Below are 27,514 nucleotides of genomic sequence, written 5' to 3' on the forward strand. Positions count from 1 at the left end.
CAGTCTGTGGGTTCCGTGACCTTTGATATGATGCCCTGGTCCTGGAGGCCTTGCAACTGCTGCTTGAGGCGGTCCTTGAGGGGTGCCGGCACCCGACGCGGTGCGTGAACCACAGGGGTGGTGTTTGGTTTCAGCAGGATATTGTATCGGTATGGGAGCGTGCCCATACCTTCGAACACGCTATGGTATTGCGCTATGATGTCATCAATTTTAGCCTGGAAGTTTTCATCAGATGAGGCCGTTGCCTGTGACGATGACATAGTGTGGACTTGCTGAACCAGGTTCAGGGGTTTGCAGGCCCGAGCACCGAGCAAGGATGCTCTGTCAGGTCCTACAATCTCAAACCGCAGCGTCGCTTTAAGTGACCTATTGGATACTCCAAGTTGGCATGGGCCACTGGCAGCAATGGCATTGCCATTGTAGTCAAGGAGCTGGCAGGCCGGTGGAAGAATGTTTGGTCTGACGTGGATGGTGTTGAGATCGGATTTCGAAATGAGGTTCGCTGATGCGCCGGGGTCCAGCTTGAAACGTATGCTCAGGATTGGGAGGTATTTCACCATCTTTGAGAAAGGCAGCGCATGCTTGGTGATGATGCCCACTCGGAATCGGTATTTGAGGCACTCGGCGTAAGGATCTGGTGGGCTGTCGGAGTCTGGCACGGCCTGCTGTACCGAACGGACTCTTCTGCGCCGTGGCTGTGATCACTGGATGCTGGGCAGTGGAGCAGATCTGCAAAGGGCTGCATAGTGGCCAAGATTGCCACACTGGAGACAGCGTCGTGATTTTGCCGGACGTTGCCGCTTTAAATGGGTGGAGCCACAATTTGGACACATCATGACGTCAATGTCAGCGCGTTCCGTGCGCCAACGTGCATGCATAGTGCGGTCGAATGACGTACACACCTGCGCAGGCTGGTCGTCGGTCTCACCGTCCCCTCGGTCGTGGCGCACATGCGCTGGAGCCTGGGAAAAGGGTGCGAAATGGCCACTCCCATCAAGACTCAGGCCCTGCATTTGTGTGATGGCCTGCACCCATTCTGCCTCGTGGGAGGTTTGCTTTGCCGTTTCTGCTGCCCTGATGTGGGAGTACCGATTGTTAGCATGTTCGTGGAGACCGCACGTTTCGATGGCGATGGTGAGGGTGAGCTGCTTGACTTTCAGGAGCTGCTGGCAAAGGGAATCGGAGTGGACCCCGAAAACGATCTGATCCCGGATCATGGAATCAGTTGTCGAGTCATAGTTACATGACTGTGTGAGGATGTGGAGATGGATTAAAAATGAGTGAAAAGGTTCATCCTTACCCTGAAGCCTCTGCTGGAAAACGTACCGTTCACTCATTCACCTCAATGTCGCAGTGGCTGTCGAACTTCAGCAGGACTGTTTTAAATTTTGTCTTGTCTTCGCCTTCAGTGAATGTAAGGGAGTTGTAGATGTGGATGGCGTGGTCCCCGGCTGTAGAAAGGAAGAGTGCGATCTTCCTGGCATCTGATGCGACCTCGAGGTCGGTGGCTTCAAGATAGAGTTGGAACTTCTGTTTGAAAATCTTCCAGTTGGCACCGAGGTTGCCGGCGATGCGGAGCTGCGGGGGAGGGCGGACGCTGTCCATGTTACCGGATGGCTGATTGCTGGTCAACGCTGATTACCTCAAGATGAGTCCGTCAAATCTCAGCATCCAGACCTGGTACCATGATGTGTTGGGTAGGCTGGGTCTATGTGGACTGCGTTTGATGTAGTGTAGCGAGAGACAGACTTCCAACAATTGATGAGATGCAACACAATTTTATTTAACATCTAACTGTATTACATGCTTAACTGTGGGTTGACACTATGCTGATTTGACTGAAGACTTGAGGCTAACCTAACCAGACTAACTGACTACCACATGGTGTTTGCACTGGCCACTGCTCACGAGCTCTGACTGTCTCAGAGGCTGGATCCCGAGAGAGCGGGAAAACTAGTGCCCTCTGGCTTTATAGTGGCCGTGTCCTGTCTGGTGATTGGCTGCTGTGTTCCGTGTGCTCACTGGTCATCCTGTGTGTCAATCACTGCCTGTCTGCACTCCATCATATACCTGGATGTATATTATGACACTTCCATTCCTCAACCTCTTTTAAAATGTGTTCATGTGAACTGGGTATAAATGGGCAGAGATGATTGAAGGTGGCAGGGCAGGTGGAGAGAGCAGTTAACAAAGCAAATAGTTTTTTGGGCTTTATTAATAGCGGCATAGAGAACAAGAGCAAGGAGGTTATGCTGCACTTGTACAAGGCACTAGTTAGGCTGGAATATTACGTAGAGTTCCAGCCGCCACACTTCAGGAAAGATGTGAACACATTGGAGTGAGTACATAAAAAGTTCACAAGAATGGTACCAGGGATGAGAAACTTCAGTTACAAGGAAGGATTGGACAGCTTGGGACTGATCTCCTCTGAGAGAAGAAGGCTAAGAGGAGATTTGATAGAGATGTTCAAAATCATGAGGCTGGTCAGAGTAGGTATAAACTGTTCCTGCTCGTAAAAGGATCAACACCGAGAGGGCACATGGTTGGAGTTTAGAAAGTGCTGCCTGGTAGTGTGGTGGAGGTAGGTTCAATCAAGACATTCAATAGGGTGATTATTTGAATAGAAACAATGTTAACGGGTTCGGGGAAAAGGCAGGGGAATGACTCTAAGACATGATGCTCGTTTGGAGAACCAGTGCAGACATGATGGACCGAATGGCCTCCTTCTGCACCATAACAATTCAGTGATTATGTGGCACCCTCCCGTGCCTAAGAAGGATTGGAAAGTTAAAAACATCTGTACTTCCAACCGGATTTCACGTCGTCACCTCGGATGCGTTCCATCTGGGTCAGGTGACGTCTCTACTTTGCATGTGGTGAATTGTTTTATATGTCTCTTTATTTTTATCCTATTGAGTTTCTTTGGTGCTCCTTTTTAACTATGATATTTGCATATTATCGTCTTTAGTGAAAACCAGTGTAATGATTGTAATGATCGGCTAGTCTTCTCCAAGTTGTCTCATTCATTTCTTGCAATTGTTTTCAGAGACTGTAGAAGTCACTCCACCGACTGTGTCAACTGTTTCATCTGTGAGTACAGCCTCTCTCGACACTTTGTATACTGGCTCCTCCAATTCACCTGAGCCACAACCATCCACAGCCATTTCCAGTCCTTCAGAGACCCCTCCACCCCTCCCAATCCGAAGCACTTTTACTGCCCCCAGATATCCAACCAGTATACCTCTCCAGGCTGACGCAAGCTCAACACCTTCAGCTCAGGCCCTCAGTCCCAGCTGCCAACTGCAAGCACCCACTGATATCGATGTGGACCCCGGAAGAGTGCTCCGTCAAAGCCAGAACAAAGAGACTGCATCATCAGTGTCACCTCCGGTTGAAACGCAGCAGGGCAAGCTCATTGCTTCAGTGCCCAAGACCATTGGAGCAGAGCTAATTGAACTGGTTCGTAAAAATACTAATCTCAGCTATGAGCTGTCAAGGGTGGCGATTGGTGTGATGGTCGGTCACATTCAGAGTTCAGTCCCGGCTGTCGTGGATGTCATGGAGCAGATTCTCTTGTCGTTGGTGGAGAGTAAGGTAAGTCACTGGGCCCTGTCTGCTGCGATAGTTTTCTGTTGCTACCTGAGTGAAAGAGCCAAATCCAAATACATAGGCCGGGATTCTCCGAAAACCCAGGCAAGTGTTGGCGCCGGCGTCAAAACCAGCGCGAGCGACACCGGCATCAACGGGCCTCCAGGCCCAGTCACTCACCCCTTCCTCGGGGGTTAGAACGGTGCCGGAGTGCTGTGCGCTTCTCCGGTGCCGCAAGCCGGCCCTACAAGGCCGGGGCGGGTCCGCGCATGCGCGCCACGGCTGTCTCCGCGCAGGATCCTGGGCAATATGGCGGAGCTGAGCCCAGCGCAGAGGAACATAGGCCCACCCCGGAATTAGCACACCCGCCGATCGGTTGCCCATGATTGCAGGCCCAGCCACCACGGAGGCCCCCCCAGAGTCGGCTCCCCCCACAGCCAGAACGCCGAGATCCTGCCATGTAGGACCATACGCAAGCAACGCCAGCAGAACTCAGTAGGCACTCAGCTCGTCGAGCGAGGAGAATCGCCGCGGGGGCCGCTTTCAACGGCCCCTGACCGGCACCACGACGACCGTGCTGCCGCAATTGGTGCCAATTCTCCGGCCATCGGAGAATCGGAGCGGCGTGGCGGGATTCGCACGCCCCCCGCACCAACCCCCCGGCGATTCTCCGAACCCAGCGCTGGCTCAAAGAATCCCGCCCTTGGTGTTTAAAAATCTGTCTTTTTTTGAAATATGCCCTTTTCACTTTTCTGGTTAGAAATTATAGTAATACTTGGGCAATATATTCACTGAGAATATTACCTGGGTTTTGCATTTCTTACTGATTTCATTGAATAAAATAAATTCCTCTGATGTTCTGAAGGTTTCACAGTTCCTGAGGAAGTACTCAGGCTAACTTCATCTTCCTCCTTCAGTTGTGTAGTGGGCACTGCTACTTAGAGGGTTGGTTTTTGCTGACCTCACCAGGCAGCCACTTAGTGACAAAGAACAGCAACCCTGGCCTGTTTTTCCAACTCTTCACACATTTCTCATGAACTTAAAATCAGTAACATGACTGGTATCTTCCTGGGCAGGGTAGGCCTGTGCACCTGCAGGTGCTTTTCTCCAGGATCATTTCCTCTTTAATCTCCAGTTACCCTGTTCATTATCCTGGGGCAGTTGGAAGCTACGCTTCACACATATGCAGCTGGATTGGCTTTTGTTTATAGCATTAGCTGCCAACTTGTCCCTGTAGCTTCACATCCCACTGATATTGCAGGACAGACATGAAATTCCACACATGACCTTGACTCGGACATAGGAACATAATCATGTGACCCATCGAACCGATTCCACTATTACGTATGATCAAGGCTGACCTTTGACCTCAATTACCATTTTCGCTTGATTCCCTCAGAGACAAATTTTGTCTATTCTAGCCTTAAATATTCAGCAATAACTCTCTGGGATAGAGAATTTCACACATGCTAGATTCTGAGGCAGGTTTGACTGCAGGTTTCCACCTAACCTGCACATCTTTGGGTTGTGGGGGCGAAACCCATGCAGACACTGGGAGAATGTGCAAATTCCACAAGGGCAGTGACCCAGGGCCCGGATCGAACCTGGGACCTCAGCGCCGTGAGGCAGCAGTGCTAACCACTGTGCCCGCGTGCTGCCCTCCGCCAAAGTGATTAACCCTTTATCCTGAGGCTCTGCACCGTTTTAGATTCTCCAACCAGGGGAACAATCTCAGTATCCACCCTGTCAAACCCCTTAAATCTTGCATGTTTCAATGAGATCACCTCTCAATCTTATAAACTCCAGAAAATATTGACCCAATTTGCTCAGCCTCTCGTCATTGGACAACCCCCTCATCCCAGGGACCAATCGGGTCAACCTTCGCTCTAACCACCTCCAATGAAAGTATTTTGTTCCTTAAATATGGAGACCAAAACTGCTCTGTTTTCCAGATTTCTTTATTCTGGAATGTGCTGATGAGGGGATTTTCACAGTAATTTCATTGCAGTGTTAATGTAAGCCTACTTGTGACACTAATAAAGATTATTATTATCAAAGCACAAAGAAAAGAACAAAGAAGAACAAAATTACAGCACAGGAACAGGCCCTTCGGCCCTCCAAGCCTGCGCCGATCCAGATCCTCTATCTAAAACTGTCACCTATTTTCTAAGGATCTGTATCCCTCTGCTCCCTGTCCATTCATGTATCTGTCTAGATGCATCTTAAATGACGCTATCGTGCCGCCTCTACCACCTTCGCCGGCAATGCGTTCCAGGCACCCACCACCCTCTGCGTAAAGAACTTTCCACGTATATCTTCCTGAAACTTTTCCACTCTCACCTTGAACTCGTGACACCTAGTAATTGAGTCCCCCATTCTGGGGAAAAAGCTTCTTGCTATCCACCCTGTCTATACCTCTCATGATTTTGTAGACCTCAATGAGGTCCCCCTCAACCTCTTTCTAATGAAAATAATCCTAATCTACTCAATCTCTCTTCATAGCTATCACCTTCCATACCAGGCAACATCCTGGTGAACCTCCTCTGCACCCTCTCCAAAGCATCCACATCCTTTTGGTAATGTGGCAACCAGAACTGTATGCAGTATTCCAAATGTGGCCGAACCAAAGTCTTATACAACTGTAACATGACCCGTCAACTCTTGTACTCAATACCCCTTCCGATGAAGGAAAACATGCCGTATGCCTTCTTGACCACTCTATCGACCTGCACAGCCATCTTCAGGGTACAGTGGACCTGAACACCCAGATCTCTGTACATCAATTGTGATCACTATTCCCAAAGTAATCGCCTACTGAAACTTCAACCAACTATCCTCCCCACAGCTTTTATTTCTATTGAACTTTGTATTGCCGGCAAATTTAGATACATTATTCTCGGTTTCTTTGTCTAAATCTGTAATCTTGGTGGTAATTAGCCGAAACCCCAGCATTGATCCCTGCAACACTCCACTAGTCACAGCTTTTCAACTTGAAAATGCCCCAGCTATCCCTGCTCTTTGCTTCCTGTCCATGAGTCCCAAACTCCATGGCCTTTTGTATGGCACAATATCAAATATCTTTGGGAAATCCCAGTGTACTGTTACATCCTCAAAAAAAGCTCTTAAATTTGTCAAATACAAGTAGTGAGAAAGGATCTTGACTCAGAAGATCAGGAAGTAGAATTAGTATAGGTTGAGATTCAGAGCAACAAGAGTCAGAAATCATTGTTGAAAGTGTTTGGCCTCCGAACAGTAGTTACACCACACAGATTTCTCTTTTTCAAAACCAGGTGTGATTTTCTTCGTGCATTGTTAAGACTTCCTTAATAATAGTATTTTCAATAGTAGGGATATATTTGTTATCTCCAGCCCACTGGGACCATTACAGAATCTGGGGCATTTTGGAAATTGAAAGCCTGTGTATCCACTATCTCTGCAGTTTTCTCTTTCAGAAAGCTGAGATGTAGGCCATCAGATCCTGTGGATACTCTAGTACTGTTTGTGCTGATGTTAATTACCTTAAGTTCCTTGGCTACACTCTATTTCTGGTCATTTGTGTCTACTGATGTTCAGACCAATACAAAATATTTGTTCAGTGTCTGCCATTTCATCATTCCCCATCATATTTCTCCTGTCTCTTACTCTAGGGGACCAATGTTAGCTACTCTACTTTTCAGATACTTGTGAAAGTTCTTTAGATTTCTTGTTGACTTAATCTCATTCTATTTATGACCAACCTTTGTTGGTTTCTAGAACACTCCCAATCCTCGGGCTTACAGCTGTTTTTTGCCACATTATATAGGCCTCCTCTTTTCATCTAATATCATTGTTAAATTTTAGTGAGTCATGGGCAAATCTGCCATGATTTGTCTTTTAAATGGAATGTATTTTTGTTGATTTTAAAATGCTTCTTTAAATGTTTCCTTTTTTTTTAAACTGCCTTTTTCTGTTCCTTTATTTACCAAACTAATCTTAGTCAGTCCTCTCCTCATATCTACATAATTGGCTTTGTCTAAGATTGAGCTTCTTGTTGGGGACTGGAGTATGTTGCTTTCAAACTTATATAAAATTCAATTGTATTATGATCACTTTTTTCCATTAAAATCTTTTACTGTGAGAGTATTAATTAACCCTGCTTCTTACTCTATTGTTGGTTGGTTCCACAATGTTTTGTTCCAGGACACTGTCAGAAAAACAATCTTAAAAACTCATCTCCCAGACCACCTTTGTTAATTTGATTGATCTAGTCTATATGAAGTTTCACACTCACAATGATTACATTGCCTTCATTACCAGCTTCAGTAAGTTCTTGCTTCATGCTCTGCGTGGTGTAGCTACTGTTCGGAGGCCAAACACTTTCAACAATGATTTCTGACTCTTGTTGCTCTGAATCTCCATCTATACTAATTCTACTTCCTGATCTTCTGAGTCAAGATCATTTCTCACTACTGCCCTTATGGCATCCTTATGGCATGTATTTTCTTGAATTCTGTTCAATTCCCTTTTCTTCCCATGTACTGAATGATCTGTTGAGCTGCTTGCAGAAAAATACTTTTCACTGTACCTCGGTACACGTGACAATAAACAAATCCAATCCAATCCTTTGCTATCAAGGCTTCCTCCTCCTTTGCCATTCTGTCTTGCCTATTTGGAATGTTGCATATCCTAGAATATGTATTTCCTAACCTTAGTCACCTTTTAACCATGTCTCTGTAGTGGTGACAAGATCTGCCACTATCTTACTGCAATTGCATCACGCATTCAGATGAAGAAATTTTAATTTTAATTTTTCCGACTGGACTTTACTGGCTGATGCACTATCACTGTTAAACTGTCTGTCTCACTCTGTTTGTCTTCACCCAGATTGCTGCATTGTTCTATTGTCTCGACTTTGCTCTTTGGATTCTCTTTCACAGACCCACCCCTCTTTTCCATTCCCTGCCCTCCCCATCCCACAACCTGGCACCAGCCCTAGTTATATGATTCACAATGGACACATCCCAGCCTGGTTTAGGTGGAGCCCATCCCAGCTGAACAGCTCCCTCTTTCCCAAGCAATGGTGCCAGTGCCTCATTAATGGACAGTCCTTCTTTTCACAGCACGCTTTGAACATAATAGAACAATTGGCTCTTCACACCCACTCCATCATTCAATAAGATTGTGGCTGATCTTCTACATGCATTTAATTCTCTCATCTGCTTGACAGGATGCCAGTTAACACATAGATGAGGTTGATTCTGTGGACCAGTTTGCTCTTCCTAACTGCACCCTATACTCTGCTGTGGTGTAAATGAAAATCTGTAGCTTTGCCCTCTAAGGGCTGCGTTATCTCAAACACTTTCACTAAGAGAGGATGTTAGCAAGTATTTAAGTATCACAGCTGTGCTCACCTAATGTCCACCCGTAGTAAATATCTGCGAATATTCATCTATCCTTTTGGACAGGCACTGGAGGAATGCCAGAACTGGAGGAAAGCCCAAAACACAGGGTGTGGGCGCAGATAGCTCGCAAACATATATCAGGCACACCTCATCGACAAGGGCACACCTCACAATGAGCGCTCATTAACCTGGGCACCCCTCTGAGCAGTCACCTCTCCAGTGAAACCCCCATTGATGAACCTGAATGTAAATGGTCATCATAAACAGCAATATTTCTTTTTCACAGGACCTCGGTTCAGCCTTGCCCAGGGGACAGGTGTGTCAGGATGAGCAGAGGCTGGAAGTCATCTTTGCTGATCTAGCAAGACATAAAAATGACTCTCAGCAGAGGAGCTGGGCATTACATGAAGACGAGAGCATTATTTCCTGCTACTTGGAGGAGCTGCTTGGTATTCTGGTGAGTAGCAAAGAAGAAATGCATAGTATTTACAGTTACTGTGAAAATGTTTTTCATAGAATTTACAGTGCAGAAGGAGGCCATTTGGCCCATCGAGTCTGCACCGGCTCCTGGAAAGAGCACCCTACCCAAGGTCAACACCTCCACCCTATCCCCATAACCCAGTAACCCAACCCAACACTAAGGGCAATTTTGGACACTAAGGGCAATTTATCATGGCCAATCCACCTAACCTGCGCATCTTTGGACTGTGGGAGGAAACCGAAGCACCCGGAGGAAACCCACGCACACACTGGGAGGATGTGCATCTCCACACAGACAGTGACCCAAGCCGGAATCAAACTTGGGACCCTGGAACTGTGAAGCGATTGTGCTATCCACAATGCTACAGTGCTGCCCATAATGCTGCATGTTACAAACCTTTTCCAATGGGTTCACTGTTAAACCCTTCCAGTTGTGAAAAAAATGAAAATGAAAATCGCTTATTGTAACAAGTCGGCTTCAAATGACGTTACTGTGAAAAGCCCCTAGTCACCACATTCCGGCCCCTGTTCGGGGAGGCTGGTACGGGAATAGATGTGCCATAGATATCTGAGGAAACAACCTTGGTTCACAAGATGAAGAATTCAGCCCAGAAGTACCCCGGCCCACTACACCCGACCACTGGCAATGATCCCCTTCTGGTTGAGTTTCAGCATGAGGGGGTCAACCATTTAAGATGGATATGAAAAACTTCTTCCTTCAAGGGTTGTTAATGTTCGGACTTCCATAACCTGGGGAACAGTGGAAGCTGGGTCTTTGTATATATCTTCAAGGCTGAAACAGACAGATTTTTAATAGACAAGGGGGTTGAGGGCTCTGGGGGACGGACAGGAAAATAGAGTTCAGGCCTCAATCAGATCAGCCATGATCTTGTTGAATGATGGAGCAGAGTCAAGAGCTCTCATGCTGGTATAATGTCGCAGGTCATCCTTGTAACCTATCACCTTGTGTAGTGTAGAAGGTATGTCTATACTGGGAGCAAGCTGCCCTCCAACTTTATTTGTAGTGTGTGGGCAATTTGTGAGGGGGTCGTTTCAATTATTTTGTGCAGTCCTCTGCACATACTAACTTCAAGGGACCAATTCGGAAGCTCTCATGTTTTCTTTAATTCATTCATGGAATGTGGTGTTGGGATGTGGGCATTGATTGCTCACCTAATTGCCCTTGATCTGAGTGTCTTGCTCTACCATTTCAGAGGGCAGTTAAGAGTCAACCACATTGCTGTGGATCTGGAGTCACATGTAGGCCAGACCAGGTAAAGATGGCAGATTCTCTTCCCTAAAGGACATTAGTGAACCAGATGGGTTTTTATAACAATCGACATTGACAGTAGTCATTATTAGACTTTTTGTTGTAACCTGCCCCAATCCAATTGGCTGGGGACAATTGGCTGCCCTTAGAATCTTGGGGAATACGAGCTTCCCTGATAAGGGGCAGGGCAATCGTTAGCCTTTAAGCTGTATAAATAGAGCCGGCCAGTGTAGTGCCACCTAGAGAGAGAGAGAGAGAGAACCAGTGGTGAATTGCTGGTGCTGCATAAATATTGTTATAAATAAAAGTTACTTTCTGTTTGACTGAACAAACTGGTGCTGGACTCTTCATGGCCCTCTCAAAACTGGCGACGAGGGATAAAATTGGATAGTTGTCCACACTTCTGAAGCCACCTCCCTGAGCTTCTGTTGTGTACAGGTTGGAAGTTATTTTTTCTGTTGCACCATGCCTCACTTCAGACATTTAGATGTATTTAATGCTGCGCTAGAGGATTGGAGCCAGTTCACACAGAGGATGCGTGACTTCCGGGCGAATAACATCACTGAAAATTACCGGCAAGTGGCCATTTTGCTAATCGGCTGTGGCGCACATACATTTGGGGTGAGAAGAAGTCTTGCATTCCCAGCCACACCTGAGACAAAAACGTTTAATGAGCTTGTGACTTTGGTGGGACGACATTTCAACCCAACCCATTTGTGATACTCCAACGTTACCGATTTAACACCACAGAGAGGACTCCTGGGGAATTCGTTACGGAGTTCTTATCCAGGCTACGCAGTCTGGAGAAAATCAAGTTCGCTCTGAGAGGATCAATACAGGGATTCGCCCTGAGTTGGCAGCCGTTCATTGATTTCTTTAACAAAAACTGAACGTCAGCAGTAAGGGGGGAAAGGGAAAAAGGGGGATGGGGGTGGGGGAGGAAAACAGGAAGCATGGTAATGTTAAATAAGGACAGGGAATTTAGGGTACAGGTAATTGGGGACAGGGCGGGAGAGTGGGGTACGTGGTTTATTGTTTGTTATTTTAGGGGGTATTTTGTGCATCAACCTGCAGGATTGTTTTGGAAATGTCGATATGTTAAATTGTGAAAATTACAAATACTTCAAAAAATATTTTCTAAAAAAAAAGGGAGTAGCATGGTGACAGCATTAGGAAATCCTGTATTCAATGTTCTGACCAATGAAACCAAGCATGCCGAATGCCGCCTTCACCACCCTGTTCACCTGTAACTCCACTTTCAAGGAGCTATGAACCTATACTCCTAGATCTCATTGTTTTATAACTCTTCCCCAACTCCCTACCATTAACTGAGTAGGTCCTACCCTGATTCGTACTACCAAAATGTATCACCTCACATTTATCTTTACTAAACTCCTTCATCGTCATCGTCCGGGATACTAACCCCCTATGATCCTGTAAAGTCTTTGCTCATCATGTGCGATGCCTCCCCTATGGTATCTGGGCCGTCCTGTCCCACAAGGTTGGGAATGGAGGAGAATAGCTGATAGCTTTTGCCAATTCTGCCCATTGCTTCTGCACTTTTCCAGCGCTGGTCTTTGCAACTTGCTGCCTTCAGGTATTCTTTGGAACATAAACCAGGGACGCAAATTGCGAATACCGATGCACTGAGCTGGTTGCCTTTGTCGACCGGCCTCTTGTCAACCCACAAGACGGGTGAGGTGGGCGCGACCATGAATTTTATGAATTTGTTACTGATCACAGCATCACGGATCCGTGAGTGGAGCCAGAAGGACCCAGTCCTATCCAAGGTTCGGCAGGTGGTCTTATATGGTGGGCAGCATAGATAGCTCCCAGGCGAGTTGAGGGCGTTTTCCTCCAAGCTGTCAGAATTCATTGTCAAAGACGGTATTCTGCTGTGGGGGTTGCGTGCGCTCGTCCCAGATAAAAGGCACGAGCTGATCCTAAAGGATCTCCACAATGGTCACCCGGCGTGACCAAAATGAAGATGCTGGTGCAGAGTTACATTTGGTGGCCGGGTCTCGACGCCGCCATTGAGATGATAGACCAGCACTGCTCCATTTGCCAGAAGCATCCCATCAGCCACACCCCTACATCACTGGGGATGTCCGGGCCAGAGTTGGCACGGATACATGCCGATTTCACCCATCCTTTTCAGGGATTAATGTTCCTCTTACTGATTGATGCCCACTCAAAATGGCTCAAGGTCAAAGGATGGCGGGAACCACATTTGGCACGACCATAGAGAAGATGCATCTATCTTTTACTACGCATTGTCTCCCCGAAGAGCCTATCACAAACAAAGTTACTCCTTTCATGAGTGACGAATTTGCTGGTTTTAAGAAGGTGAACGGGATATGGCATATTCGCACTGCCCCATACCACCCGATTGATTGGCGGAGCACGCAGTGCAGACGTTTAAACGAGGCCTCAAGAAATAGTATTCCACGTCCGTGGGCACTAGACTGGCACATTTTTTGTTTTGTTTTCGGACTACTGCGCATGCTGTGACTGGAGTAGCTCCCTCAGAACTGCTTTTGGGCTGGAGATTTTGTACCCATCTCAGCATGATTTTCCGGAAATTGGCGTGAATATATGCCGAAATGAGGAACAACGGGCATTGCCCTTCTCAACATCGGCCTGTCCGGTGGTTTGCGCCCAGAGGGTTTGTGTTTGTTTGCAATTTCGCCGGTGGTGCTCATTATCCTTCGACAAACCGGGTCAATCCTTTACCAGGTGCAAGTCCAGGGTCGCATTCAACATTTTAGACCACATTAGGTCCAGGAGGCTGCCTTTTCTGCAGATTTCCCGTCCCCGGAAATCGCTTCTCCAGCTGCAGGAGCCACAGGAAGCTCATCCTCGATATCAGCCGCTGACACCACGCTCATGACCTGCTCGGGTTGCTACACAGCCTCACGAAAATAGAGACGGCGAGATGACCAAGGTTCTCGGCATCGACTCCAAGATGAGCATGCAGGACAGCTCAGTGGGAGCCCTCCGGTCCCATAGATTTGGAAGTGGCGCTTGCCTTCTCGTTATATGCCGTCCGATTCGGCACCTCGTGTGCATTACACCCAGCCTGATGTTTAAAGAACCCGATGCCCTCCTGCACCACGGTCTTCGGCGGGTTCCTCAGACTTTGCGGGGAAGACATATTGTAAACTGCCGGATCCTATTGGCTGGGGTCAATTGGTTACCCTTGGAATCTTGGGGAATATAAGATTCCCCCGATAGGCAGGTTGGGACAATTGTAGCCTTTCAGCTGTATAAATAGAGCCGGCTAGAATGGTACTAGCGAGAGAGAGAGTAGTGAATTGATGCTGTGTAAGGGGCAGCATGGTAGCACAAATGGATAGCACTGTGGCTTCACAGCGGCAGGGTCCCAGGTTCGATTCCCCGCAGGGTCGGTGTCTGTGCGGAATCTGCACGTTCTCCCCGTATCTGCGTGGGTTTCCTCCCACAGTCCAAAGATGTGCAGGTTAGGTGGATTGGCCATGATAAATTGCCCTAAGTGACCAAAACAGGTTAGGAGGGGTTATTGGGTGACGGGGATAGGGTGGAAGTGAGGGCTTAAGTGGGTCGGTGCAGACTTAATGGGTCAAATGGCCTCCTTCTGCACTGTATGTTCTAAGTATTGTTGAAAATAAGTTACTTTCTGTTTGACTCTACAAACGCATGCTGGACTCTTTGTGGCCCACGTGGACATAAATCATTAGAAAGCTGGAGCACAGGTTAATCAAAAAGTAATAGAGAGGTTGGAATCCAAAAATGAAGAAATGATGCTTCAGTTAAAATCTTGGAAGGAGGCCATTTGGCCCATCGTATCTGCACCGACCCTCTGAAGGAGCAATGTACCCAGGTCTACTCTCCCACCCTATCCCTGTAACCTAACCTGCTCATCTTTGGGCACCAAGGTGCAATTTAACAAGGCCAAGCCACCTTAACCTGCACATCTTTCGGACTGTGGGAGGAAACCAGAGCACCCGGAGGAAACCCACGCAGACACAGGGAGAACGTGCAGACTCCATGCACTAGTCACCCGAGGCCGGAATCGAACCTGGTTACTATGTAACCTCCCAGCTGCTTGCCTACAGCTGGGGACTCATTTATCTACTCCAGTGTTTTTCAAACTTTTTTTGCCCAGGACCCATTTTTACCAACCAGCCATTCGGAACCCATGCTGGCCGACCTTCGGAACCCACGCTGGCCGAACTTTGCAACCCAGCATTTTCTCTTGCCTTTAATGCGAGAGGTGAGCCTGGGCTTATATTCTGTAGTCTAGAATAGCGAAGACTGAGAAATGGCCTCATTGAAACAGGCATTATTCTCTCAGGACTCTGCAGGGCAGATGCAGAATGTAAGTTTTCCTCAGATGGGTGGTTTACAGTCTGGGGATTTTGTCTGCAAATTACAATGTGACGATTTTAGAGAGATGAGGAGGAATTACATAAGAACATAAGAACATAAGAACTAGGAGCAGGAGTAGGCCATCTGGCCCCTCGAGCCTGCTCCGCCATTCAATGAGATCATGGCTGATCTTTTGTGGACTCAGCTCCACTTTCCGGCCCGAACACCATAACCCTTAATCCCTTTATTCTTCAAAAAACTATCTATCTTTACCTTAAAAACATGTAATGAAGGAGCCTCAACTGCTTCACTGGGCAAGGAATTCCATAGATTCACAACCCTTTGGGTGAAGAAGTTCCTCCTAAACTCAGTTCTAAATCTACTTCCCCTTATTTTGAGGCTATGCCCCCTAGTTCTGCTGTCACCCGCCAGTGGAAACAACCTGCCCGCATCTATCCTATCTATTCCCTTCATAATTTTAAATGTTTCTATAAGATCCCCCCTCATCCTTCTAAATTCCAACGAGTACAGTCTACTCAACCTCTCCTCATAATCCAACCCCTTCAGCTCTGGGATTAACCTAGTGAATCTCCTCTGCACACCCTCCAACGCCAGTACGTCCTTTCTCAAGTAAGGAGACCAAAACTGAACACAATACTCCAGGTGTGGCCGCACTAACACCTTATACAATTGCAACATAACCTCCCTAGTCTTAAACTCCATCCCTCTAGCACTGAAGGACAAAATTCCATTTGCCTTCTTAATCACCTGTTGCACTTGTAAACCAACCTTCTGTGACTCATGCACTAGCACACCCAAGTCTCTCTGAACAGCGGCATGCTTTAATATTTTATCGTTTAAATAATAATCCCGTTTGCTGTTATTCCTACCAAAATGGATAACCTCACATTTGTCAACATTGTATTCCATCTGCCAGACCCGAGCCCATTCACTTAACCTATCCAAATCCCTCTGCAGACTTCCAGTATCCTCTGCACTTTTCGCTTTACCACTCATCTTAGTGTCATCTGCAAACTTGGACACATTGCCCTTGGTCCCCAACTCCAAATCATCAATGTAAATTGTGAACAATTGTGGGCCCAACACGGATCCCTGAGGGACACCACTAGCTACTGATTGCCAACCAGAGAAACACCCATTTATCCCAACTCTTTGCTTTCTATTAATTAACCAATCCTCTATCCATGCTACTACTTTACCCTTAATGCCATGCATCTTTATCTTATGCAGCAACCTTTTGTGTGGCACCTCGTCAAAGGCTTTCTGGAAATCCAGATATACCACATCCATCGGCTCCCCGTTATCTACTGCACTAGTAATGTCCTCAAAAAATTCCACTAAATTAGTTAGGCATGACCTGCCTTTAACGAACCCATGCTGCGTCTGCCCATTGGGACAATTTCTATCCAGATGCCTCGCAATTTCTTCCTTGATGATAGATTCCAGCATCTTCCCTATTACCGAAGTTAAACTCACTGGCCTATAATTTTCTGCTTTCTGCCTACCTCCTTTTTTAAACAGTGACGTCACGTTTGCTAATTTCCAATCCACCGGGACCACCCCAGAGTCTAGTGAATTTCGGTAAATTATCACTAGTGCATCTGCAATTTCCCTAGCCATCTCTTTTAGCACTCTGGGATGCATTCCATCAGGGCCAGGAGACTTGTCTACCTTTAGCCCCATTAGTTTGCCCATCACTCCCTCCTTAGTGATAACAATCGTCTCAAGGTCCTCACCTGTCATAGCCTCATTTCTATCAGTCACTGGCATGTTATTTGTGTCTTCCACTGTGAAGACCGACCCAAAAAACCTGTTCAGTTCCTCAGCCATTTCCTCATTTCCCATTATTAAAACTCCCTTCTCATCCTCTAAAGGACCAATATTTACCTTAGCCACTCTTTTTTGTCTTATATATTTGTAAAAACTTTTACTGTCTGTTTTTATATTCTGAGCAAGTTTACTCTCATACTCTATCTTACTCTTCTTTATAGCTTTTTTAGTAGCTTTCTGTTGCCCCCTAAAGATTTCCCAGTCCTCTAATCTCCCAGCAATCTTTGCCACTTTATATGCTTTTTCCTTCAATTTGATACTCTCCCTTATTTCCTTAGATATCCACGGTCGATTTTCCCTCTTTCTTCCGTCCTTCCTTTTTGTTGGTATAAACCTTTGCTGAGCACTGTGAAAAATCGCTTGGAAGGTTCTCCACTGTTCCTCAACTGTTCCACCATAAAGTCTTAGCTCCCAGTCTACCTTAGCTAGTTCTTCTCTCATCCCCTTGTAATCTCCTTTGTTTAAACACAAAACACTAGTATTTGATTTTACTTTCTCACCCTCCATCTGTATTTTAAATTCCACCATATTGTGATCGCTCCTTCCGAGAGGATCCCTAACTATGAGATCATGAATCAATCCTGTCTCATTACACAGGACAAGATCTAGGATCGCTTGTTCCCTCGTAGGTTCCATTACATACTGTTCTAGGAAACTATCGCGGATACATTCTATAAACTCCTCCTCACGGTTGCCTTGACCGACCTGGTTAAACCAATCGACATGTAGATTTAAATCCCCCATGATAACTGCTGTACCATTTCTACATGCATCAGTTATTTCTTTGTTTATTGCCTGCCCCACCATCTCGTTACTATTTGGTGGCCGATAGACTACTCCTATCAGTGACTTTTTCGCCTTACTATTCCTGATTTCCACCCAAATGGATTCAACCTTATCCTCCATAGCACCGATGTCATCCCTTACTATTGCCCGGATGTCATCCTTAAATAACAGAGCAACACCACCTCCCTTACCATCCACTCTGTCCTTCCGAATAGTTTGATTACCTAACTTAAAGTATTGTGAATCTTTTTAATCTCTAAAATTCACTATCAAAGAGAGTTCTGCAGGTTCAGACAGTGAGCATATTCATGGCAGATGCAGGAAGACTGAATTGAATTTTTTTTTAAAAATCTTCTCCTGGGGCAACGCACCACGTCAGGAGGAGGCGGTGTTTCTCTCTGGGCTCCAGGCATGCGTATTGAAGAGCGGGCACGCATGCACAGCATGCCCGCATTTTTCTAACCAGTCACGGCCGTCGTTTTTAAAGCCGCTCGCAGCTGGCATTTTCATAAGCTGGCTGCTGCAGCCATTGCGCCTGAATTCACGCGATCGGGAATGCCGTGATGGATGTCTTCCTCCCGACACCCACCCGTGGGTCACGAGCCCCCACTTTTAAAATGCCTGATCTTCTCGAGAAGAGGGAGGAAACACAGTAATAATGGCACTGGTGATATCTTCTTGTGATGCCAGCATCACAAATGGCAAACCCACCAGGAAGCCAATGGTTCTCCAGATTTGATGGAGCGTGGGATTGTAGCCTCAGTGGTTACATGTGCTGAGTGAGTGTGAATCAAGTGACAGAAGCAGCTATCATAGAACATGATGGGGGGGGGGGGGGGGGGTGTTCCTCTGTAAACCACACACAACACAGTCAATTTGTACTTTATCTCTTCTGAGACAAGCTGCTAGTTTATTTCTCAGTTCCAGCAGCCTGTTTCCCCCACCCGACCCCCCCTTACTCAGCCCTGTCTCTGTCATATTTATTACTGACAATTAAACCAGCTCGTTTCAGAAACAAGACAACTGAGTGTTCCATTCAATAGAGCGATGTACCGGAACCGACTCATTCCTCCTTTTCACCAACTCATTCCTCCTTTTACTTCCTCAGACTGACGCAGATCCAGAAGTTTGTAAGAGGATGACAAAGAAGAACCGGTTTGAACCAATTCTTTCACTTATTGCTTACTATCAGATGGTAAGAATACTGAACACTGGGTGTTAAGAGTGTGAAGAATGTATTTGGTTTGCCACAGCGGGGGCTATCATTGAACTTTCCAGTAATATATTTTGGGCTTGCTTAAGATTTCTGTTTTCTCACCTTTACTCAAAACCAAGTGTGATCACACATGCTGCACTGCCATTGCCAGCGATGTTGACGACAAGGTTCCGATGGTCCCAGCTGCAAGAGTTTAGGAATTTGCTGTGTGGGGCATCATGGACAAAATGATGTTTAACATTAAGGTGTCTCCCAATCCCATTTTCCAGTTATCTCCCACTCAAAGACCCCTTTCCCTGATTTTGCCTCCAGAGTAATCCCAATTCCTGATTCATCCTCCTCACTAATCCCGTTTTCTTGATTTATCCTCCTCACTAATCCCATTGCAATGATTTTATTGTCCTCATTAATTCCATTTTCCTGATTTGTGTCTGCCTCTGGCTTGTTCCTGCTGCTGAAATTGCTCCGTATCTTTCTGAATACTTTGTGATTTTGCATTATTCACCATTGTCCTTTTGCTAACACTGTTGGGGAGGTTTTAAACTAATGTGGCAGGGGGATGGGAACCAGATTAGTAAATTAAAGGTCAGTAAAGGGGCAGCAACTAACGCTAGTAAGGTACGAGATAATAAACTCCATGTGACTAAGGGGAAGAGTAGACAGGGAAGAGTTGATGAACGCAAAGGGACAGGTGGTCTGAGGTGCATTTGTTTTAATGCGTGAAGTGTAACAGGTAAGGCGGATGAACTTAGGGCTTGGATCAGTACCTGGGAATATGATGTTATTGGTATTACTGAGACTTGGTTGAGGGAAGGGCAAGACTGGCAACTGAATATCCCAGGGTATAGATGCTTCAGGAGGGATAGAAAGGGAGGTAGAAGGGGGGGAGGAGTTGCATTACTCGTCAGAGATGATATCACAGCTGTGATTAAGGAGGGCACGATGGAGGATTCGAGCACTAAGGCAATATGGGTGGAGCTAAGAAATAGGAAGGGTGTAGTAACATTGTTGGGACTTTACTACAGGCCTCCCAAAAGCGAGCATGAAGTAGAGGTACAAATATGCAGACAGATTATAGAAAAATGTCGGAGCAACAGGGTGGTTGTGATGAGAGATTTTAATCCCCAAAATTGAATGGGAATCGTGTAGTGTTGGAGGTGTAGATGGAGCAGAGTTTGTAAGGAGCATCCAGGAGAGTTTTTTAGAGCAGTATGTAAATAGTCCAACTCGGGAAGGGGCCATACTGGACCTGGTATTGGGGAATGATCCCGGCCAGGTGGTTGATGTTTCAGTCGGTGATTACTTTGGGAATAGCGATCACAATTCCATAAGTTTTAGAATACTCATGGACAAGGACAAGAGTGGTCCGAAAGGAAGAATGCTAAATTGGGGAAAGGCAGAGGATAACAAAATTCGGCAGGAGCTAGGGAATGTGGATTGGGAGCAGCTGTTTAAGGGTAAATCCACATTTGAAATGTGGCAGTCTTTTAAGGAAAGGTTGATTAGAGTGCAGGACAGACATATGTTCCTGTGAAAATGAGAGATAGAAATGGCAAGATTAGGGAACCATGGATGATGGGTGAAATTGGGAGACTAGCTAAGATGAAAAAGGAAGCATTCATAAGATCGAGGCAACTCAAAACTGATGAAGCTTTGGAGGAATATCGGGAAAGTAGGACGAATCTCAAATGCGCAATAAAGAGGGCCATGAAATATCTTTGGCTAACAGGGTTAAGGAAAATCCCAAAGCCTTTTATTTGTATGTAAGGAGCAAGAGGGTAACTAGAGAAAGGATTGGCCCACTCAAAGACAAAAGAGGGAATTTATGCGTGGACTCAGAGGAAATGGGTGAGATTCTTAATGAGTACTTTGCATCGGTATTCACAAAGGAGAGGGACAAGACGGATGTTGAGGCTCGGGATGGATGTTTAAATACTCTAGGTCAAGTTGTCATACGGAAAGGGGAAACGTTGGGTATCCTAAAAGACATAAAGGTGGACAAGTCCCCAGGACTGGATGGGATCTATCCCAGGTTCCTGAGGGAAGCGAGGGTCGAAATAGCTGGGGCCTTAACAGATATCTTTGCAGCATCCTTGTGCACGGGTGAGGTCCCGGAGGACTGGAGAATTGCTAATGTTGTCCCTTTGTTTAAGAAGGGTAGCAGGGAAAATCCAGGGAATTATAGACCTGTGAGCTTGACGTCAGTGGTCGGCAAACTGTTGGAGAAGATACTGAGGAATAGGATCTATTCACATCTGGAAGAAAATAGACTTAACAGTGATAGGCAGCATGGTTTTGTGCAAGGAAGGTCATGTCTTACAAACCTAATAGAATTCTTTGAGGAAGTGACAAAGTTAATTGATGAGGGAAGGGCTGTAGATGTCATATACATGGACTTCTGTAAGGCGTTTGATAAAGTTTCCCATGGCAGATTGATGGAAAAAGTGAAGTCGTATGGGGTTCAGGGTGTACTAGTTAGATGGATAAAGAACTGGCTGGGTAACAGGAGACAGAGAGTAGTGGTGGAAGGGAATGTCTCAAAATGGAGAAGGGTGACTAATGGTGTTCCACAGGGATCTGTGCTCGGACCACTGTTGTTTGTGATATACATAAATGACCTGGAGGAAGGTATAGGTGGTCTGATTAGCAAGTTTGCAGATGATACAAAGATTGGTGGAGTTGCAGATAGCGAGGAGGACTGTCAGAGAATACAACAAAATATAGATAGATTGGAGAGTTGGGCAGAGAAATGGCAGATGGAGTTCAATCCAGGCAAATGCTAGGTGATGCATTTTGGAAGATCAAATTCAAGAGCGGACTATATGGTCAATGGAAGGGTCCTGGGGAAAATTGATGTACAGAGAGATCTGGGAATTCAGGTCCATTGTACCCTGAAGGTGGCAACACAGGTTGATAGAGTGGTCAAGAAGGCATACAGCATGCTTGCCTTCATCGGACGGAGTATTGAGTACAAGAGTCGGCAGGTCATGTTACAGTTGTATAGGACTTTGGTTAGGCCACATTTGGAATACTGTGTGCAGTTCTGGGGCGGCATTCTCCCCTACCCGGCGTGACGGAGGGTGCCGGAGTAGGGGCGTGGCACCAACCACTCGGGGGTCGCGCCTCCCCAAAGGTGGGGAATTCTCCCCACCTTTGGGGGCCAGCCCCGCGCCGGAGCAGTTTGCACCAGAAGACTGGCGCAAACACCCGGCGCCCCCGGCCACAGGGCTGGCCGAAAGGCTTTCGCCGGTCGGCGCATGCGCCGGCAGTGACGTCAGCGGCAGCTGGCCGCTGACGTCACTGCCGGCGCATGCGCGATGTGGTGTTCCCTTCCGCCTCCGCCATGGTGGAGGCCGTGGCGGTCGCGGAGGAACATAGTGCACCCAGGGCACTGGCCCAGTCCCTGATCGGGGGGCCCCGATCGCGGGCCAGGCCACCGTGGAGGCACCCCCCGGGGTCCGATCGCCCTCCGCCCCCCAGCACCCCGGGGGCCTGCTCGCGCCGCTGTGCCCACCGTTCCAGAGGTGGTTTAAACCTCGGCGGCGGGAGAGGCCTCCCAGCGGCGGGACTTCGGCCCATCCGGGCCGGAGAATCGCCGCAGGGGCCTCTCCGATCGGCGGGGCGAGATTCCTGCCCCCGTCACTTCCCGGGTGGCGGAGAATTTCTGCCACCGCGGGGGCGGGATTTTAGGCGCCCCCAGGCGATTCTCCGACCCTGCTGGGGTTCGGAGAATTTCGCCCCTGGTCGCCACATTACCAGAAGGATGTGGATGCTTTGGAGAGGGTGCAGAGGAGGTTCACCAGGATGTTGCCTGGTATGGAGGGTGCTAGCTATGAAGAAAGGTTGAGTAGATTAGGATTGTTTTTGTTGGAAAGACGGAGGTTGAGGGGGGAGCTGATTGAGGTCTACAAAATTATGAGAGGTATGGACAGGGTGGATAGCAACAAGCTTTATCCAAGAGTGGGGGTGTCAGTTACAAGGGGTCACGATTTCAAGGTGAGAGGGGGAAAGTTTAAGGGAGATGTGTGTGAAAAGTTTGTTACGCAGAGGGTGGTGGGTGCCTGGAACACTTTACCAGTGGAGGTGGTAGAGGCGGGCACGATAGCATTATTTAAGAGACATCTTAAAATGGGGGCAGCACGGTAGCATGGTGGTTAGCATAAATGCTTCACGGCTCCAGTGTCCCAGGTTCGGTTCCCGGCTGGGTCACTGTCTGTGCGGAGTCTGCACGTCCTCCCCGTGTGTGCGTGGGTTTCCTCCGGGTGCTCCGGTTTCCTCCCACAGTCCAAAGATGTGCGGGTTAGGTGGATTGGCCATGCTAAATTGCCCGTAGTGTCCTAAAAAGTAAGGTTAAGGGGGGGAGGGGGGTTGTTGGGTTACGGGTATAGGGTAGATACATGGGTTTGAGTAGGGTGATCATTGCTCGGCACAACATTGAGGGCCGAAGGGCCTGTTCTGTACTGTACTGTTCTATGTTCTATGTTCTATCTAGACGGGTATATGAACGGGCGGCAACAGAGGGAAGTAGACCTTGGAAAATAGGAGACAGGTTTAGATAAAGGATCTGGATCGGCACAGGCTGGGAGGGCCAAAGGGCCTGTTCCTGTGCTGTAATTTTCTTTGCTCTTTGTTCTTTGTTCTACAAGGGGGCACAGGTATAAGGTAAGAGGGAGAAAGTTTAAGGGAGATGTGCGGGGATTTTTCACACAGAGCGTGGTGGGTGATTGGATTGCGCTGCCAGAGGATGTGGTGGAAGCAGGCACATTAGCAACATTTAAGAGGCACCTGGATGGGTACATGAATACGAACCAAGGAAGGGCAGTAGGTTTTTTTTCAGTTGGAGCATCATCACCGGCGCAGGCTTGGAGGGCCGAAGGGCCTGTTTCTGTGCTGTACTTTTCTTTGTTCTATTGATCTTCAAGGGAATGCAGAGTAGATTCACCAGAATGTCAGCAGGGTTCCAAGAGTTAGGTTATGAATGATGTGTTAGGCAGGTTGGTTCGATGTGGACTGCACATGATGCAGGGAAGTTAGAAACAGACGTCTAACACTGGAGAAGATCCAACACTATTTTGTTCAACTATAGAACTGCTATACATATTTAGCTGTGGGTCGACACTATACTGTCCTGACTGGTGACCTTATAGTAGCCTGACCAGACTTACTAGCTACCGCATGGTGTTTGCATTTGCTAGCTCATGGACTCTGACTGTCTCAGTAGCTGAGTCCGGAGAGAGCGGGAAACCTAGTGCCCTCTGGCTTTATAGTGGTAGTGTCCTGTCTGGTGATTGGCTGTACTGTGTTGTATGCTTACTGGTCATCCTATCTGTCAATCATTGCCTGTCTGCATCTCATTATATACATGAGTAGATATTATGACAATGAAGAGAGATTATATAAACTAAATTTATATTCCCTGGACTACAGAAGAATAAAGGTTGATTTGGTTGAGTTTTTTGGATTTTGAAAATAATCAACTGGGAGTCTAAGATAAGGAGAGACAATGTAGAGGTAGACTATTTAAGAGGGAAGTTATAAAACATTTCTTCACATACAGGATTTGGTTATGTGAACTCTCTCCCAGAACAAGTAGTAGGTCCTGGCTCAATTAACAGATTTGAATCTGAGATCCAGTTATTGTTGTTAGCCAACATGTCGACATGGTGAGTGGATGGAATTAGTCATGGTTTAATTTAATGACGGAATAGGCTGGAAGGGCTAAATCGTCCACCTATACTCACCATGAGTGTCATCACGGCACAAAATAATGCCATTCAGTCCATCTAATCCATGGTGGCTCTCTGTAGAGCAATCTGGTCAGTCACATTCACCCATTCTATCCCTATCGCTCTGTTTCTTCAGCCTTTGTGACAAGCAATGATGTTTATAGTTCTGGTACCCATGTGAAAGCAAGTGCTGACTTTGAGAGACATAGTTGGGATCTTCTAAACACTCTTTTATAGCCATAAATTCAGAGAATTAACCCTTTTTGACAGTTCAACACTGTTTAAAACTGTATTTCAGTAACAGATCTGGGCATTTTTGGAACTTTGGTACATCTTCCGTCCATCCCAGAATTTGCCCCGGAAATCTAAAACCCTGCTTCAGCATTGTTTCTAAAGCCACACATTGATGCTTCTAATCATTCTGCCTCAAAGTAACTCAATTTGTGACATAGGAAACCAGAAGTTAAATCCCATGGGAATGTTTGAGAGTGGATCCACAGAACATTTAATTAAATGTTAGGCCGCAACAACCCCTCAAGAATTTGAGGCAGAGGCAGCCCTGCTCCATTCAGTTAAAGCCGATGCTGCAACAGGAGCTCATGTCACGTTCTATTGTACAGGGATTAAAGCCTGTTTTAGGCAGCAGACTGAGATGTCTGAAAACCTGCCTTCACGATTATGGTGGAATGGTGCAGTGTTAACAAAAACATGGGCCTTGGCATCCCAAAATTAGTCTCTATTAACCCCCTTGGTTGGCACCTGGAAAATGGCTGCAGCCAGAGACAATTCCTACCTTGTGCCATTGCAACTAAACTTTCTGGACTCTGCTGGCACAGCCTGTCATGGGTCTCCTGTCCATAGATTCATCCAGGCTTTCTGCAGTTCAGAAACACAGCTTTTCTGGAGAGGATTAGTTAATAAAGGCACAGGGAGTCCAAGGTGGGTTGTAGAGGCACTTATAAACACACTATATACGTGAGACCAAAGAGAAAATGCTGCAATATCTCAGCAGGTCTGGCAGCATCTGTAGGGAGAGAAAAGAGCTCTCTTTTCGATTCCAGATGACCCTTCGACCCATTAAACATTCATGGATCAAAAATGTAACAGCAAAAGTAAAAGATAGGGAGAATAAGGGAATAAACAAGAACAAACCGGGAGAACCCGTACGGTTATGCTGAGTGTGCAGTCTGAGGTAGTGGGATAATGTTACACCATTTCATTGTGTGAAATGCATCAGCTCTCAAAATGTGCTAACTTAACATTGTTCAGTGCCTGATAAAATTAATGCCAATGATTCAGAATTTATATTTAGTAAGACCACATGAGGAAAAAGTTCCATTGCTATTATTTCTCTGGAGCATGCACTATAGAACTTGAAAATAAATGATTGTGAAATCAGGATGTGAGCAGCAACTTGAGACTTTGATGAACACTGACCGTACTGGGGCTGGAGAAATGTATTCATTCTGAACACTAATGAGCAGTGGCAGGGTAATGTGGCTCATCATTGTCCCATTCTGTCCCAGGAGCATCGTGTCACCTTGCGCCTATTCTTACTGAAGTGTTTTGGAGCAATGTGTAACCTGGACGCAACCATCATCTCAACATTGGCAAATTCTGTGCTGCCAATGGAACTGGCACGAGACATGCAATCTGACACTAAAGGTAGGCAACAATGCCAAGATATAATGGGCAAATAACTAAATAGAACTGGGTGTTTGAAAGGAAACACACAACTTTGTACGGATTTCATAATAATTTGGAGGAATTGCATAGAAAGGGACCCTTTGGCCCATCGTGTCAGTACCGGCCATCAAGCACCTCTCTATTCTAATCCCATTTTCCAGAAGTTGGCCCGTGACCTTGTATGCTCTTATGTTTCAAGTGTTCATCTAAATAATACTCAATAACAGGATGGTTATCTCTGCCATCCTTTCAGGCAGTGAGTTCCAGATACCTGCCACCCTCTGGGTGAAAAAGGTTTTCCTCTTTCCAAATCTCCTCCTGACCATAAATGTATGCCCCATGGTTATTGACCCCTCTAACTAAGGGTAAAAGTTTCTTCCTATCCACCATATCTATGTGTCTCATAATTTTTGCACCTCAATTAGGTCGCTCCTCGGCCTTCTCTGCTCCAAGGCAAACAATCCCATTCTAAGCAACCTCTCTTCGTAGCTGGAATGCTCCAGCCCAGGCAACATCCTGGTCAATCTCCTCTGCATCCTTTCCTGTGCAATCGCTTTGTTGCCAATTATTTTTTTTCCAATTAAGGGCAATTTAGTGTGGCCAATCAACCTACCCTGCACATCGTTTTTTGGGTTGTGGTGTGAGACCCACGCAGACACGGGGAGAATGTGCAAACTCCACATGGTCAGTGACCCAGAGCCAGGATCAAACCCGGGTCCTCCGAGCCGTGAGGCAGCACTCCTGACCACTGCTCCACTGTGCTGCCCCTTAAATTTTATTATTTCATTTTTCCAGTTAAGGGGAAAATTAGCATAGCCAATTCACCTACCCTGCACATCTTTGGGTTGTGGAGATGAGACCCACGCAGACACGGGCAGAATGTGCAAACTTGACAAGAACAGCTTTCCAGTGCAATCTCATCCTATAATGTGGCGACCAGAACTGCACACAGTACTCTAGCTGTGGCCTAATGAGTGTTTTATACAGCTCCATCATAACCTTGCTCTTGTATTCTGTGCCTCGGTTATGCATGTCTCCCATGGACCTCCTTAATCACCTTATCTACCAGTCCTGCTGCTTTCAGAGATCTTTTAGAGGACATTTACCCAAAGGTCCTCTGATCCTCTGTACTTCTTAAGGTCCCACTGTTCATTGTATATTCCCTTGCTTTGTTAGTCCCTCC

The 27,514-nt window shown here is 46.6% G+C and overlaps 1 protein-coding gene across 1 annotated transcript in view; it reads left to right on the plus strand.

Moving 5' to 3' along the window:
* The window catches only part of LOC119973775 (NCK-interacting protein with SH3 domain-like), a 226,907-nt gene that overhangs the window by 110,536 nt on the left and 88,857 nt on the right, over positions 1 to 27,514 (plus strand). The window contains exons 9-12 of the mRNA XM_038812198.1: positions 3,047 to 3,594; positions 9,256 to 9,426; positions 18,812 to 18,898; positions 26,172 to 26,310. Coding sequence (XP_038668126.1) covers positions 3,047 to 3,594; positions 9,256 to 9,426; positions 18,812 to 18,898; positions 26,172 to 26,310 — 945 coding nt within the window. The remainder of the gene's footprint in view (positions 1 to 3,046; positions 3,595 to 9,255; positions 9,427 to 18,811; positions 18,899 to 26,171; positions 26,311 to 27,514) is intronic.

This window comes from Scyliorhinus canicula, chromosome 11, assembly GCF_902713615.1.
Source record: "Scyliorhinus canicula chromosome 11, sScyCan1.1, whole genome shotgun sequence".
In the NCBI taxonomy this organism is placed as follows: domain Eukaryota; kingdom Metazoa; phylum Chordata; class Chondrichthyes; order Carcharhiniformes; family Scyliorhinidae; genus Scyliorhinus; species Scyliorhinus canicula.